Genomic DNA, 15,025 nt, shown 5'->3' on the forward strand with positions numbered 1-15,025 from the left:
GGAAATTAAACAATACACTTCTAAACAATTTATGGGTCAAGAAGGAAATCACACGTGAAACAGAAAATATTTCAAACTGAATGATAATGAAAATACAACACATCAAATTTGTAGGATGCTTCCATAGCAGTGCTTGAAGGGAAATGTATTGTATTAAATGCTTACATTACAAAAGAGAATTCTCAAAACAATGACCAGCCATGTTATCTTAAGAGACGCATAAAAGAGCATAAAAAACCCTAAAATGAGTAGAAGAAATGAGAGTAGAAATCAATTAATTAGAAAACACAAAAACCACTTGGGCTCTCTGTTGTACATATTTGAAACTAGTTTTTATTCCTTGTGAAGACAATATACTAGGGCGGGAGGAAGGGGAAAGTGGGTGATGGGCATTGAGGAGGGCACCTGTTGGGATGAGCACTGGGTGTTGTATGGAAACCAATTTGACAATAAATTCCATATTAGAAAAAAAAAAGAAGAAAACACACAAACTATTGAGAAAACTAATACAGCCAAAGTTGATTCTTAGGGAAAAAAACAAAACAACAACAACAACAACAAAAAACTAGACCCTGAACAGCCAAAGAGATCTTGAGAAAGAAGAACTAGAGGCATTACACTCCCTGATTTCAAACTATATTATAAGACTATAGTCATCAAAACACTATGGTATTGGGGCACCTGGGTGACTCAGGTGGCTCTTAATTTCAGCTCAGGTCATGATCTCATGGTTTCATGAGTTCAAGCCCTGAATTAGGCTCTATGCTGGTAGCATGAAGCCTGCTTGGGATTCTCAGTCTGCTCTCTCTCTGACCCACCCCCACTCATGCTGTCTCTGTCTCTCTCAAAATAAATAAATAAACTTAAAAAAAAATCACAGTATTGTACTGGTATAAAAACAGACACATTGATCAATGGAATAGAATAAATAAACAACAGAAATAAACCCTCACATCTATGGTCAATTAATTTATGACAAAAGAGCCAAGAGTATACAATGGAGAAAGGACAGCTTCTTCAATAAATGTGTTCAGAAAACTGGACAGCTACATACCAAAGAATGAAACTGGGCCACTATCTCATACCATACACAAACATTAATTTAGTGTGGATTAAAGTCTTGAATGTAAGACTTGAAACTATAAAACTCCTGGAAGAAAACATAGGTGGTAAGCTCCTTGACCGTGGTCTTGGTGATGATTTTTTGGATTTAACACAAAAGCAAAGGCAACAAAAGCAAATATAATCAATTGGGCTGACAAACTAAAAAGGTCTTCGTGGCAAAGGAAACCAACAAAATAAAAAGGCAACCTACTGAATCAGAGAAAATATTTGCAAATCATATATCTGATAAAGGGTTAATATCCAAAATATATAAAGAACTCCTACAGCTCAATAACAAAATCCAAACATTCTGATTAAAAAATGGGCAGAGGATCGAGTAGACATTTTTCCAAAGAAGGCATACAGATGACCATCAGATGCAGAAAATATGCTCAAGATCACTCATCATCAGGGACATGGAAATCAAAGCCATAATGAGATAATACTTTACACCTATTAGAATGGCTATTATCAAAAGGACAAAAAATAACAAGCGTTGGCTAGGGTGTGGAGAAAAAAGAACCCTTGTGCACTGTTGGTGGGAATGTAAATTGATGCAGTCACTATGAAAAATAGTATGGAGGTTCCCCCAAAATTAAAAACAGAACTATCATATGATTCATCAATTCCATTTTTGGGTATTTATAAGAAGGAAACAAAATTACTATCTTGAAGAGATATCTGCACCCATCCATGTTCACTGCAACATTATTTACAATAGCCAAGACATGGGAACAATCTCAGTTTCCACCAATGGATGAATGGCCAAAGAAAATGTGGTATATATACACAATGGAATATTATTCAGCCATAAAAGGAAGAAAATTCTGCCATTTGTAATAACATGGATGGACCTTTGAGGTCATGAAGTCAGTCAAACAGAGAAAGACAAATACTGAATGATTTAACTTACATATGGAATCTTAAAAAAAAGTTGAACTCATAGATATGGAGAAGAGATTATTGGTTGACAGAGGTGGGGGGGATCCCCATGGGTGAAGGTGGTCTAAAGGTATAAACTCGTAGTTCTAAGTAAATCCTGGGGATGCTATGTACAGCATGATGACTATATTTCACAAAACTGTATTATATATTTGAAAGTTGCTAAGAGAGTAGATCTTAAAAATTCTCATCACAAGAAATATAATTTGTAACTATGTGTGGTGATGGATGTTAACTAAACTTATTGTGGTAGTCACTTTGCAATATATACATAGATCAAATCATTATGTTGTACACCTAAAACTAATACAATGTTATATGTCAATAATATCTCAATAAAAAATAAAATAGTGCAATGTAAAATAAAATAAGGGGATGAGCTGAATAGGTGATGAGGATTAAAGAGTGCACTTGTTGTGATGAACACAGGGTGACATATGGAAGTATTTAATTACTATATCGTACACCTGAAACTAATTTAACATTGTATGTTAACTAACTGGGATTAAAATAAAAACTTAAAAAATAAAAAAAAAGGGGGGGAATAAAACTCAGTTTCTCAACTAAAGTCTGAATGAAAATAAAATTATCCCTAACTCCCACTAAAGTAAAATAAAATAGAATTTTAAGTAAAAAAAAATTTTTTTAATGTTTGTTTATTTTGAGACAGAGAGAGACAGAGCATGAACGGGGGAGGGTCAGAGAGAGAGGGAGACACAGAATCGGAAGCAGGCTCCAGGCTCTGAGCTGTCAGCATAGAGACCGATGTGGGGCTCGAACTCATGGACCGCGAGATCATGACCTGAGCCGAAGTTGGACGCTTAACCGACTGAGCCACCCAGGCACCCCAAATAAAATATAATTTTAAAAATAACAAAATAAATTCTATTTATAATCATTTGGGACCACCTGGCAATACTAGTCAAGTGCAGGATTATGGAAAAGTGAAGGTATTAGATGGACACAGGGTTCAGATTTGAATAAATGTCTCCAGATATTTAAAAATTTTGTTTCTGTGAATTTTTTATTTACAAATACATACCTCATACTTTCCCCCATTTCTTTTTTGCTATTTTCCTTATTTTAAATACAAATACTTTCTTCATATATACATACATGTGTATATATACGTATACATATGCTTGTTTTGTTTTGAAACCACTCTGACAATCATAATCATTGTATCTAGAGAGATACCATGGCCCACCAATGATAGAAGTTTTATGGAAATGTAATCTCTTCCTAGGATTCATCAGAAACTGTACATCTCTGGCTTGAACATGCTATACTCAAAGGTATGGTACCATTTTTCCTTCTATTATAGAAATCCTTTCAGAACATATGTCATTCATCCTTATATTCTGGAACTGCCTGGCACAAAGGAGCTGTTTAATAAATGTTGACTAAACAGATGATTGAATATCCAAAACTTTTCCTCTCAGCATTATGATCTAATCCATGTTGGGGAATCAGAACAACTTTGACCTTCATCATATGCTCAAATAATTCCTTACATTTAGGGTGAAAACAAACAAAACCCACTTACTAAAAGTGAGGATGATTTTTTTACATGATGGATTAGGTACTTCAAAAATTGGATTGCATCTGAGTATGCTGACCAGGACCAAAATAACTCCAAGGCACATGAAAAGGTGCTAAATATTAATGTACACAAAGGAACTTTCCAGGGAAACTTGCCTGTTCAAACTCCTCCATGTCTACTTCTCCATCTCCGTTCAAATCAAACATCTTGAAGGCAATTTCAAAATTTCTCTGAGGAGCTGCAGGGAGTAAGGAAGGAAAGAATGGGAGGGAAGGAGGAGGAGAGAAGGGGGGTAAGAAAATATTTAGAAGGCATTAACTAAAAACAAAAAATCATTCCTTTAAGAAAAACAGAGTTAAACATTAAAATTTATTTATTTATTTATTTATCTATTTATTTATTAACTGAGAGACAGAGCATGAGCAAGGGAGAGGGGCAGAGGGAGGAGAGAAAATCTTAAGCAGGCTCCACGCTCACACAGAGCCTGATGTGGGGCTCAATCCTCCAACCCTGGGATCATGAGCTGAGCCAAAATCAAGAGTCCATAGGGCATCTGGGTGGCTCAGTCTGTTAAGCATCTGACTTCGGCTCAGGTCATGGTCTCACAGTTCATGTGTTTGAAGCACAGAGCATACTTCAGATCCTCTGTCTCCCTCTGTCTGCTCCTCTCTTGTTCTCTCTCTCTAAAAAATAAAATAAACATTAAAAAAAAAAAAAAAGGAGCCGGATGCTCAACTGACTGAGCCACCCAGGCACCCCAAACACTAAATGTAATATCAGGTGTAATGTCAGAATGCCACCATATTTATCCAGATCAATCTTGTAGCGATACTCCTTAAAACCAAAAGAGAAATTTTACTATAGCCAGTAAAGATAGCACTTGTCTCTTTGTGTTTCAACACCAATCTAAATGCTTCAGCTTTGCTTTCTTAGAACCATCCTCTTAACTGTGTAATATTAATGTTGTGCTGTTACTTAAATGTAGCATTATTTATCTGGGCATGAACGTCTGCTTGGGGTGAGACATATTGTGGCAAAGTAAGAGGTTGAAACTCTAAGTCTTTGTCTTGCCTTTTTAAAGCCAGCTAGATTTCTAGTTTGTTCTTTCTAGTCTCTCCATTGTAAGTGCAATCGCGAGTTCAGTGGATGTCATTCAGCCATCAGGTTATTTTCTATACTACTTTGCTCATTATCACTATAGCTCTGAGGTAAGGACGAAAAGCATACTGGTATCTACTCGGCCTCCTATTTCAACCACGTCAGCTGGGTATACAAATTACTGAGCAAAGTATATGGAAATGGTAAAATAAAGCTGAAGTTTAAAAAACAAAATGAAAAATGCAAAGCTTGAGAAGATGGCGTATGTAGTTTTTTCCCCTTAGGTGAATGGCAAAAGCTCTTGAAGACTTTTTAGTATTCCTAGATCAAGAAATATAATATAAATATAATTAATACACTTGTGCATTAGAATAAAATGTAATGTTCCTCCTTCCTTACCACACTAAATGTTCTGGTAAAGAAAACAAAGTTGTTTACTTCCTTCCTTTGGTACTTCAAATTTATATAAATGTAGAGAATAAACCAAAATAAAATATCCTATATATCCTAATACTATTGAATTAAATTTTCAGTTAATATAATTTTTATTAAAAATTTTAAAGATTATGGGTGCCTGGTTGGCTCAGTCAGTTAAGCATCCGACTTTGGCTCAGGTCATGATCTCACAGTTTGTGAGTTTGAGCCCCATGTTGGGCTCTGTGTGGACAACTCAGAGCCTGGAGACTGCTTTGGGTTCTGATCTTCCTCTCTCTCTGCCCCTGCCCCACTCACATTCTGTCTCTCTCTCTCTCTCTCTCTCTCAAAAATAAATTTAAAAAATAAACCTTAAAAAAATAAAAAAAATTAAAGATTGTAGGAAACAAAAAAGCAAAAAGGGGGCTTAGTACATTATGCATAGTTACAGAGAATCCATATGTCCACGTTACTCATGAATTTGTCAATCATAACACCTTATAGGGTTAAATTCCACTTTCAGCTAGCTAGCCAGCTAGGCTGGTGAGCTCTTGGGTTTTAGGTTGCCTGGGCGAATCATGTGCCTGTCAGCTTCCCACTGCTTGCCTCACTTGATAGTGGCTTCCAACAGGCTTATTCTTCTCTAGGCCACAAATACAACTGTTACAAAGGATACAGCCAGGGGAGTTAGATTTTTGTATACTTGCTGTCACTTCTTAAGTTTCTCCTACTTGTCTGGAGACACCTGGGTGGCTCAGTCAGTTGAACATCTGACTCCTGATTTTGGCTCAGGTTATGATCTCATGGTTTGTGAGACTGAGCCCTGCGTTGGAGCCTGCTTGGGATTCTCTCTCTCTGCCCCTCTCCAGCTCATGATCATTCTCTCTCAAAATAAATAAACATTAAAAAAAATTAAAAACTTTCCTACTTGATGTTGTCTTTTACTGAAGAGTTACTACTATGTGCCAAGCCTTGAGCTTGATAATTTAAAGATGTTGATTATCTGAGTTAGTACACTCAACTCTGAAAGTTTTAATTTTCTTTTTATTAAAAATGTTATTTATTTTGAGAGAGAGAGAGAGAGAGAGAGAATCTCAAGCAGGATCCACACTGTCAACACAGAGCCCAACACAGGGCTCGGTCTCACAAACTGTGACATCATCACCTGAGCCAAAATCAAGAGTCGGATGCTTAACTGACTGAGCCACCCAGACGCTCCTGATTTTTTTTTCAACAGGGTAGACAATTGGGGCTCACTAAATGACAAGCCCCAAATTACACAGCTAATATGTGGCAGAACTGGTAAGTGAACCTAGGTCAACACTGACTCCAAAGCCCATAAACTTTTTCATTATGCTCCATGGCCTCCAACAGGGAGAGAGAGGTTCTTAACAATAATAAACACATACTCTATTTTGATATGTTTTAACCTAGACACAAAACAACAAAACATGACTCACTGATTATGTCAGTCTCTACAATAGCTGAGTTCCAAGTTCTTCATTTCAAGGACATACCATCAGAGAAACGTTGCATATGCCTTGCTTATACTTTAGACTTGGCTGCACTAATTGGAAATCCACAGGTAACATTAGATTCTCAGATAGGTTTGTCACATGTTTGAAAAAATCATGAATATGAATTGCTTTAGGCAGTAATGCATTCTCCTATCCTCCCCCCCTCATTCAAATACATCATTTGCCTATTCCTTGTAGATACCTGAGATTGTAACAACCACAGACAGCATAAAGCTGCTGAGAGTTTTAAGGCGGGGGCGGGGGGGGGGGTGACACCATCAAACAGACGTTTATAAAGGATTTCTCTGGCTACAATGTGAATTGAAGGATGAGTTGGAAAACAAGAACCAGCTTCGGAGAAGACCGAGGAAGCTCTTGTAAATGCTGAAAATGTGAACTGGGGTGACTGCAGTGGTAATGGAGAGGAAGAAACAGATCTGAAATAAGGAGGTGGGATTACACAACTTAATGATTAATTAGCTGTGAAGAATAGACAGTAAAAAAGGCTGACAGCTTGACTGCCTTAGGCTAGCTTGCATATCATTAACCAAAAGATAAAACAGATGTAAAAGGTTCCGAGAAATAAAAGGAATTCTTTTCAGACCTGCTGAATTCAAGGGGTCTGCAGCCTATTCAGAGGAAAACACCGGGCAACTGGAGGCCAATATTTAAGGTAAAAGGAAGGAGAAAGGAAGCAGTGACAGAGGAGGTGGCATCAGGAAGAAATTAGTCCAAATGAACAGAAATGGGGAAAAATCTGGCAAAAGCCAGTCAGTACGTTGAAGCAAAGCTCAACAATTAAAGCAGCATTCCCATTCCCTATCTCCACTCATTACAGAGAGGACACAGAGTGCTTACAATTTTAGCTTTATCATAATATTTTATTCTTATGTCCTGTGAGTTTTGTGAAGGCACAGTCATCATTTAAACGACTGAATGAGTTATTTCAGCACACCATAGTTAATATATCCTCTTACAATTATGGTCATTTTACCAAAGCACACCCTGTACTTCTTTTTATTATTTTTAATTTTTTAATTTTTCATTTTGAGAGAGAGCGAGAGAGTGAGCGAGCACAAGTGGGGAAGGGGCAGAGGGAGAGGGAGGAAGAGAATCTCAAGCAGGCTCCATGCTCATTGTGGCCCAACGTGGGAACTCAATCCCATGACCCTGGGATCATGACCTGAACAGAAATCAAGAGTCTGCACTCAACCGACTGAGCCACTCAGGCGCCTTACCCTGTACTTCTTGAGGTTTCTGTATCTTTTGATCCTGCTTACTTTCAAATAGAGTATTTGCTTATGTGGAGCTACTCAGAGTGTTTATTAAAGTGCATGCACTGATACTACTCTAGAGGCTGTGCTTCTAGTGCACTGGTCATGATAAGGCAAGTCAGGGCAGCAGCCTTGCACACTCTCGGGCCTTACTCGTCTATCAGGAAAGGTCCTTCCAGGAGTCGTTCTCTCAGCCTATCCAATCTTCATCTGCTGATCATATCAAAGCATTTAAGACAAGCAAATACCCATGTGCTTTTAAGTGAAACATGCTACCCAGGAAAATGCTATTAGGCAACTCTTGTACTTCCCTGTCTCCCTTTAAATGTAGGCTTCAGAGTATTTTTTTTTAAATCTAGCTGCTCTGGAAAGTTTTAAGGTGTCCAGGGTTTCTGCTAATTCATAACCTGTTTCACAGAAAGGTACTGAGAGAGGAATTCTTTTGAATCCCAGGCTACTTACAGAGTGAACAGTGAAGCTTTCTCCCACTGTGTTATCAACACAATCTACTTTTAGTACAGTGATTTCCAAAATGATCGTAATATATGTTGGAAGTGATTAAAACAATAAGATTATATTCAAAGCTCATTATTCAGAGTTCCATGACAATCTGTGCTACTAGGAAATGGAGATCCCTTAGGTCTGTTCTAGTTAAGAATCCATGTTTATATTATTCTATCATTAACAACAGTGATAAAATAACGACCCTAGATTGCTCTTGGAAGCACAGATTTTTCTGCTTTGTTTTAGTAACAAAAAAAAAGCATCTTTTTCTATATATATTAAGTTAAATATTCAGACAGCATTAACACTAGCTGTCTCAAGACTTTCATGACTGTTCCACTTAGTGTTTTTTTAATAGAAAAGGCACAAGACTAGGCCTCTAATTCTGGTTCTTCCAACAACGTGAGTCATTATGCCTTAAATTCTTTTTTGGTAGTACTGACATAATAAACAAAAACATGAATAGGTTAGATTCTTATTTTCTGTTGGTTTGATTCTCCTACTACAGAATTCCTACTAGCACTATTCTTGTTTTAAAATGACGTTATAGGATAAATGAGGTAATTAATATGCAATATTAGAGAACTCTGAGTTAGAAAAAAAACCTTTAGATTATAATGAGTCTCTGTTTAATGATGAACCTGCCTACTGAATTTGTAAGGATGATCACATAACCTCTGATTATTTCTGAGAGAGAGAGAGAGGTCACCACTTCTGAGGTTCTAACCATTACTGGCCATATTAATTGAGCTTTTTTTCTCAAGCAGAACACAAATCTAATTCTGTGTAGCTCCTATAAACTGTCCTAGTTTAATTTTCTAGAGAGATAAAAAATAGATCTGCTTCCTCATCTATATGATGGCCCTCTGAAAACATAAAAAGACATGATCATCTCTCTACTAAGGTTTCTCAGAAATTGCTTTCCAGAACTTTAGCATATAACAGCCCCCCCCCCCCCCACCGCTTTCGGGTACTTCAGATGGTCAATGCCTCCCACAAATGCAGTATATCCTAAATGTAGTTAATCCTGGAATGACTTATCCTTTCTAGAAACAATAGGACTGCTTCTTTGCAGACTAACACACTAGCATTCCTCTTATGTGAAGGCTTAGTGTCTTGCTTTCTATATAACATTAGGCTTGGGGAAAGCGGGGAGAAAAATCTGTAAGATTTGATTTCAAAATAGTATCCCTCCCTGAATTCTTCTAGGTATGATGGTTAGGGTGCAGACTGAAAGTCGTCTTTCTGCCTTTTACAGAGTAGAGGGAAAAGGTTCTCATAGTACATGTTGTAGTTGGACTGCATTTCCTTGGGATGCTTTAGCCTCAGAAGAAGGGTGCTACACAAAATGAAAATATCCTAGGAATTATTTTAAACACACTTAAGCAGCAGCAGATTGATTTTCTTTTCATCAATAATAGTTGCCTTATATAAACTCTGGTTTCATTTCTGAGTAACCATTTTACAGGTAGTAAATATGATAATGTTAGCCTTTTCAGCAGTTTCTAATAGTTTCATGGAATGTGTCACGTTAACGCGATAGCTAATAAAAAGGGCTGCAAATATTTGAAAAATGTAAGACTTAAAGAATGACAAAAGAGAAGCACAAAGTCAAGAAGAACGTCTTTTTATAAAGTTACATATTTTACATTTGATTTTTATATACAGTTAACTGGGTACAAAGGCATATTTATGTGAAGCGAGGCATAATGAGAATATGAGTGGCTAAAAAATTTAACTCTTATACCTTCTGCTTCAACTCAGAAGCCCATAGTTAGGCTTCCCCTCATCTTTGTTTTGTGGAATTCTCTACTGACTAAAATATACACTATTAATCTTGGCACCTGAAGTTGATGAAGATGATGAGAACAGCTACAGCATTTGCTCTGAAATCAGGCACATAACTATTCTTGAAATACAAGATATAGGATGGCAAATTAAAAAAAATCCACATAAGGGGCGCCTGGGTGGCTCAGTCGTTTAAGTGTCTGACTTCAGCTCAGGTCATGATCTCATGGTTCACCAGTTCGAGTCCCGCATCAGGCTTTGTGCTGAGAGCTCAGAGCCTGGAGCCTGCTTCAAATTCTGTCTCCCTCTCTCTCTGCCCCTCCCCTGCTCATGCTCTCTCTGTCTCTCTCTCTCTCTCTCAAAAATAAATAAACGTTAAAAAAATTAAAAAACATCCACATGGACTATAAGTGGTTATAGAAGATACTGTGTTATGAAATAAAGTTAAAATCAAGGTATTTTCCTGTTCCTTGTGTTAGAATTACAATTTAAAACATTGTAATGACTTTTGACTATGCTATAAATTTTAGTTCCTTACCATTTAGTGATTTAATATGTTCAAACAAGGGTTATTTATTTATTTATGATTTGAGAGTGTGGGGGGGGCAAGGGGGGAGGGGAGAGAGAGAGAGAGAGACAGAGAGAGAGAGAGAGAGAGAGAGAGAGAGAGAGAGAGAATTTTAAGCAGGCTTCATGCTCAGCACAGAGCCTGATGCAGGGCTCAATCCCATGACCGTGAGGTCACAATCTGAGCCAAAATCAAGTGTCAGATGCTCAACCAACTCAGCCACCCAGGCACCCCAAACAAGGGTAATTTAATTAGACTATTTCCTGAATATGTTTTCTGTGATTGTACAGCTATAGGAGTCCATTAAACAGGAACCAAACTATACAATATGAAATAGTGAATATTCTGCCACTTAAAACACCATATCATATCATATGCAATTCAAAATGATAAAAACCTTTCATCGCTAACTTTTTGAATACAACATAAAGGAAATTTCTTTAGTGGAGGAAAAAAAGACAATAAGGCAATCTGAAATAGCCAAAGTTCATGGTATGTAAGTCCATCAATCTAGTTCTTCTTCTTAGCCTTGCTGTTTTAACACAGAACAGAAAAAAAATTCCCCTGGTGAAATGACAAATGCTAAGGATAAAGAAAAGAGAAATCCTAAGCCATCCAGAAGGAAAACACATTAGTTATCATAAAGAAAGAAGTATTAGGTTGTATCATAATTCTCCACAATACTTGAACACCACAGAATCTTGAGAGAAAACAATTGTAATTGAAGAATTACATACAAGTGAAGTCATCATTTGCCTACATTAGTGACAGAAGATATTCTCAGACATGCAAGAACTTTAAAATTGTATAACTCATACACCTTACTAACATTACACAAAAAACAGAAGCACAAGTCTTGAGCAAGGGTCAGTAAACTGCCCTCTTGGCTAGCCATTGATTTATGTAGTGTCTATGGCTGCTTTTGAGCTACAGAGGCAGAGTTGAGACCTTAGTAGTTAAGTAGAAGTAGGTGCCATGGCTAGCAAGTCTAAAATATTTATCTTGCCCCTTAAGAAAAAGTTTGCAATTGCCGGTTGAGGAAATTCTTCAGCCAACAACAAAGATCCATCAAAATAAAGAAATAAAGACAGGGAAGATGAGATCAATTAGGAAGTGAGCAATAAATTAAGTGAGCAATAAAATCAGGAGAACAGAGTTAAGCTTAAATAATAGTTATTAATACAATAATAATCATGGCATCTGGCATTTATTAAATGTTATTTATTATGTATAGGCACTTTCTATGAATTATTTAATCCTCTCAACCACTCTGTGACATCGTATTATACCCACCCCCTGTTAAAGAAGAGTAAACTAAGGTACAATGTGTCCAGGGTCACAGAGCCAGAATTCAAATCCAGACAGCCTACTAGAGCATGCACTCTTGGTTATTCTCCCCAAATATAAAATACATAATAATGAAATATGAGAAGCATCCTTGAAAGAGAAAGCATGTAATGCAAAGTCACTTATAAAGAAATACTGTGGAAGTGTTCCTGGGTGGCTCAGTTGGTTAAGCATTCAACTCTGAATTTTGGCTCAGGTCATGATCTCAGGGTTCATCAGAGTGAGCCCTGTGTTGGGCTGTGCTGACTGCTTGGAGTCTGCTTGGAATTCTCATTCTCTCTCTCGCTCTCAAAATAAGTAAAATAAACTTAAAAAAAAAGAGAAAGAATGTGGAATAGAAAAAACTACCAGATTATTAAAAAGTAAACTGAGTAGAGAGAAGAAAGTGAAAGGAAGCTAAACGTCTCAGCTTCTAACAGGGGCGACTGGGTGGCTCAGTCGGTCAAGCGTCTGACTTCAGCTCAGGTCAAGGTTTGTGAGTTCAAGCCCTTCGTCGGGCTCAGAGCCTGGAGCCTGCTTCAGATTCTGTGTCTCATTCTCTCTCTACTGCTCCCCCAGTTCTGCTCTGTCGGTCTCTCAAAATCAAATGAATGTAAAAAAAAAAAAAAAAAAAGAAAGAAATGCATGACTTCATCCTGGATTAAAAAAAGTCATGTTGCACCTCTCCCCCAAGAGATGTCCCTACCACCAGTGGAATAGCTGACTGGGTAAGTGAGGCCTCTAGTAAGGAGGAAGAAGGAAATGGGAAGGAAAAGTCCCCTAGAGCCACTCATATGTACACCAGGACTCTCCCTCTCCTCACTTATTTATTGTGTGGTTGCCCATGACCATCCTTCCATCCCAGTGATCACTGCTAAGGCTCACAATGAATAAGATGAAGCCCATCTTCTGCTGTGCAAAATTGACATGGTCCAACCATTTATCACTTCCATGACCAAAGTGACCCAAATGACTCCCTCCTTCATTTCTAACCCTTGAAGAGGCTCCGTCTGACCGAGTCCAGAGAATTATTTTTACAGCGTGCCTCCTCTAATTACAGGGTGTTGCTACTACATTTTAATTGGGACTGCTAAAACCATCCAAAAGGCACTAACACTCCCAAGAGTTTCTTTCTAGGTCCCTTGGAGATACCTCTGGGGGGTAACCAAAACACTAACTGAGAATAAAAGAAAGAAAAAGGGGAAGGAGGTCTTTTACAATACAAACTGCTATAAAAGCTTCAGGAGAAACACAATGCCTAGAGCAAAGGTTTAAAAGAAAAAAAAAAAAAAACCCAGCAAGAAAGCTCAGAAACATAAGGTGAGAGAAGACCAAATAAATCACAACAGAGTTAAATGAACTAAACTCCTCTATTAAAAGACAAATGCCGCCCTCCCAAGACAAAGGCTCTCAGATTGGATCAAACCATGTTATTTATAAGAAATGTATCAAAAACAAAATAGTATAGAAAGATAAAAAAACTTGTTGAAAGTGGAGTATTGAAGTCTCCTAATATTTTTTTTAAACGTTTATTTATTACTGAGAGACAGACAGAGACAGAGCATGAGCATGGGAGGGGCAGAGAGACAGGGAGACACAGAATCTGAAGCAGGCTCCAGGCTCTGAGCTGTCAGCACAGAGCCCAACACAGGGCTTGAACTCACAAACTGAGAGATCATGACCTGAGCCGAAGCTGGAAGCTTAACTGACTGAGCCACCCAGGCTGAAGTCCCCTAATATTAATGTATTGTCAATTACTCCCTTCAGATCTGTTGATATTTGCTTAATATACTTAGGTGTTCTAATTTAGGATGTATGTGTATTTAAAATTGTTATAACCTCTTGGGGCGCCTGGGTGGCGCAGTCAGTTAAGCGTCCGACTTCAGCCAGGTCACGATCTCGCGGTCCGTGAGTTCGAGCCCCGCGTCAGGCTCTGGGCTGATGGCTCAGAGCCTGGAGCCTGTTTCCGATTCTGTGTCTCCCTCTCTCTCTGCCCCTCCCCCGTTCATGCTCTGTCTCTCTCTGTCCCAAAAATAAATAAACGTTGAAAAAAAAATTTAAAATTGTTATAACCTCTTGATAAATTAACCCCTTTATCGTTATACGATGACTTTGTTTCTTGTTCCAGTTTTTGACTTAAAGTTTATTTTGTCTGCTACAAGTATAGCTATCCCTGTTCCCTTCTGGTTTGCATTTGTATAGAATATCTTTTTGCATCCCTGCACTTTGAATCAATGTGTTCCCTTTAGCAGAAGTGAGTTCCTTGTAGGCAGCATATGGTTGGGTCTTGTTTTCTACAAATTTAGCAACTATCTGCCCTTTGTTTGGAGAACTTAACCCACTTATTTAAAGTAATTATTATTATTATTTTAATGTTTACTTATTTTGAGAGAGTGTGTGTGCACATGACCGGGGAGGGGCAGAAAGAAAGGAAGAGAGAGAGAATCCCAAGCAGGCCATGGCGCTATCAGTGCAGAGCCCCAAGGTGGGGCTCTAACCCACGAACCATGAGATCATGACCTGAGCTGAAATCAAGAATTGCACACTTAACTGACTGAGCCACCCAGGTGCCCCTTAAAGTAATTATTGATTGCTAAGGACTTGGAGTTGCTATCTTCTTGTTTTCTGCATTTTTTTTGTAGTTCCTTTGTTGTTTTTTCCTTTCTTGCTGTCTTCCTTTGTGAATTTATGATTTTCTGCAGTGATATACTTTGCTTCTTTATCTTGTGTTATCCACTATAGCTTTTTTTTTTTCTTTTGAGAGAGAGGGAGGGAGAGAGAGAGAGAGAGAGAGAGAGAGCACACATGCGAGGGGGGCAGAGGGAGAGAGAGGATCTCAAGCAGGTTCCATACCCAGCATGGAGCAGGACACGGGGCTTGACCCTGGGATCATGACCTGAGCTGAAATCAAAAGTCAGACACTCAACTGACTGAACCACCCAAGTGC

General features: G+C 38.0%; 1 protein-coding gene across 7 annotated transcripts in view; it reads right to left on the reverse strand.

The window, feature by feature from the left end:
- The window catches only part of MICU1 (mitochondrial calcium uptake 1), a 250,242-nt gene that overhangs the window by 84,297 nt on the left and 150,920 nt on the right, over nt 1-15,025 (reverse strand). For 6 of the 7 annotated variants that reach the window (XM_047072928.1, XM_047072927.1, XM_047072924.1 and 3 more), the window contains one exon: nt 3,745-3,827. The exons of the other annotated variant lie outside the window; for it this stretch is intronic. In XM_047072928.1, coding sequence (XP_046928884.1) covers nt 3,745-3,827 — 83 coding nt within the window. The remainder of the gene's footprint in view (nt 1-3,744; nt 3,828-15,025) is intronic. 7 annotated transcript variants of the gene reach the window in all.

The sequence above is a fragment of the Lynx rufus genome, unplaced genomic scaffold (genome assembly GCF_022079265.1).
Source record: "Lynx rufus isolate CCGP_SWC_20201006 ecotype Redwood Valley unplaced genomic scaffold, mLynRuf1.p SCAF_11, whole genome shotgun sequence".
NCBI classification, from domain to species: Eukaryota; Metazoa; Chordata; class Mammalia; order Carnivora; family Felidae; genus Lynx; species Lynx rufus.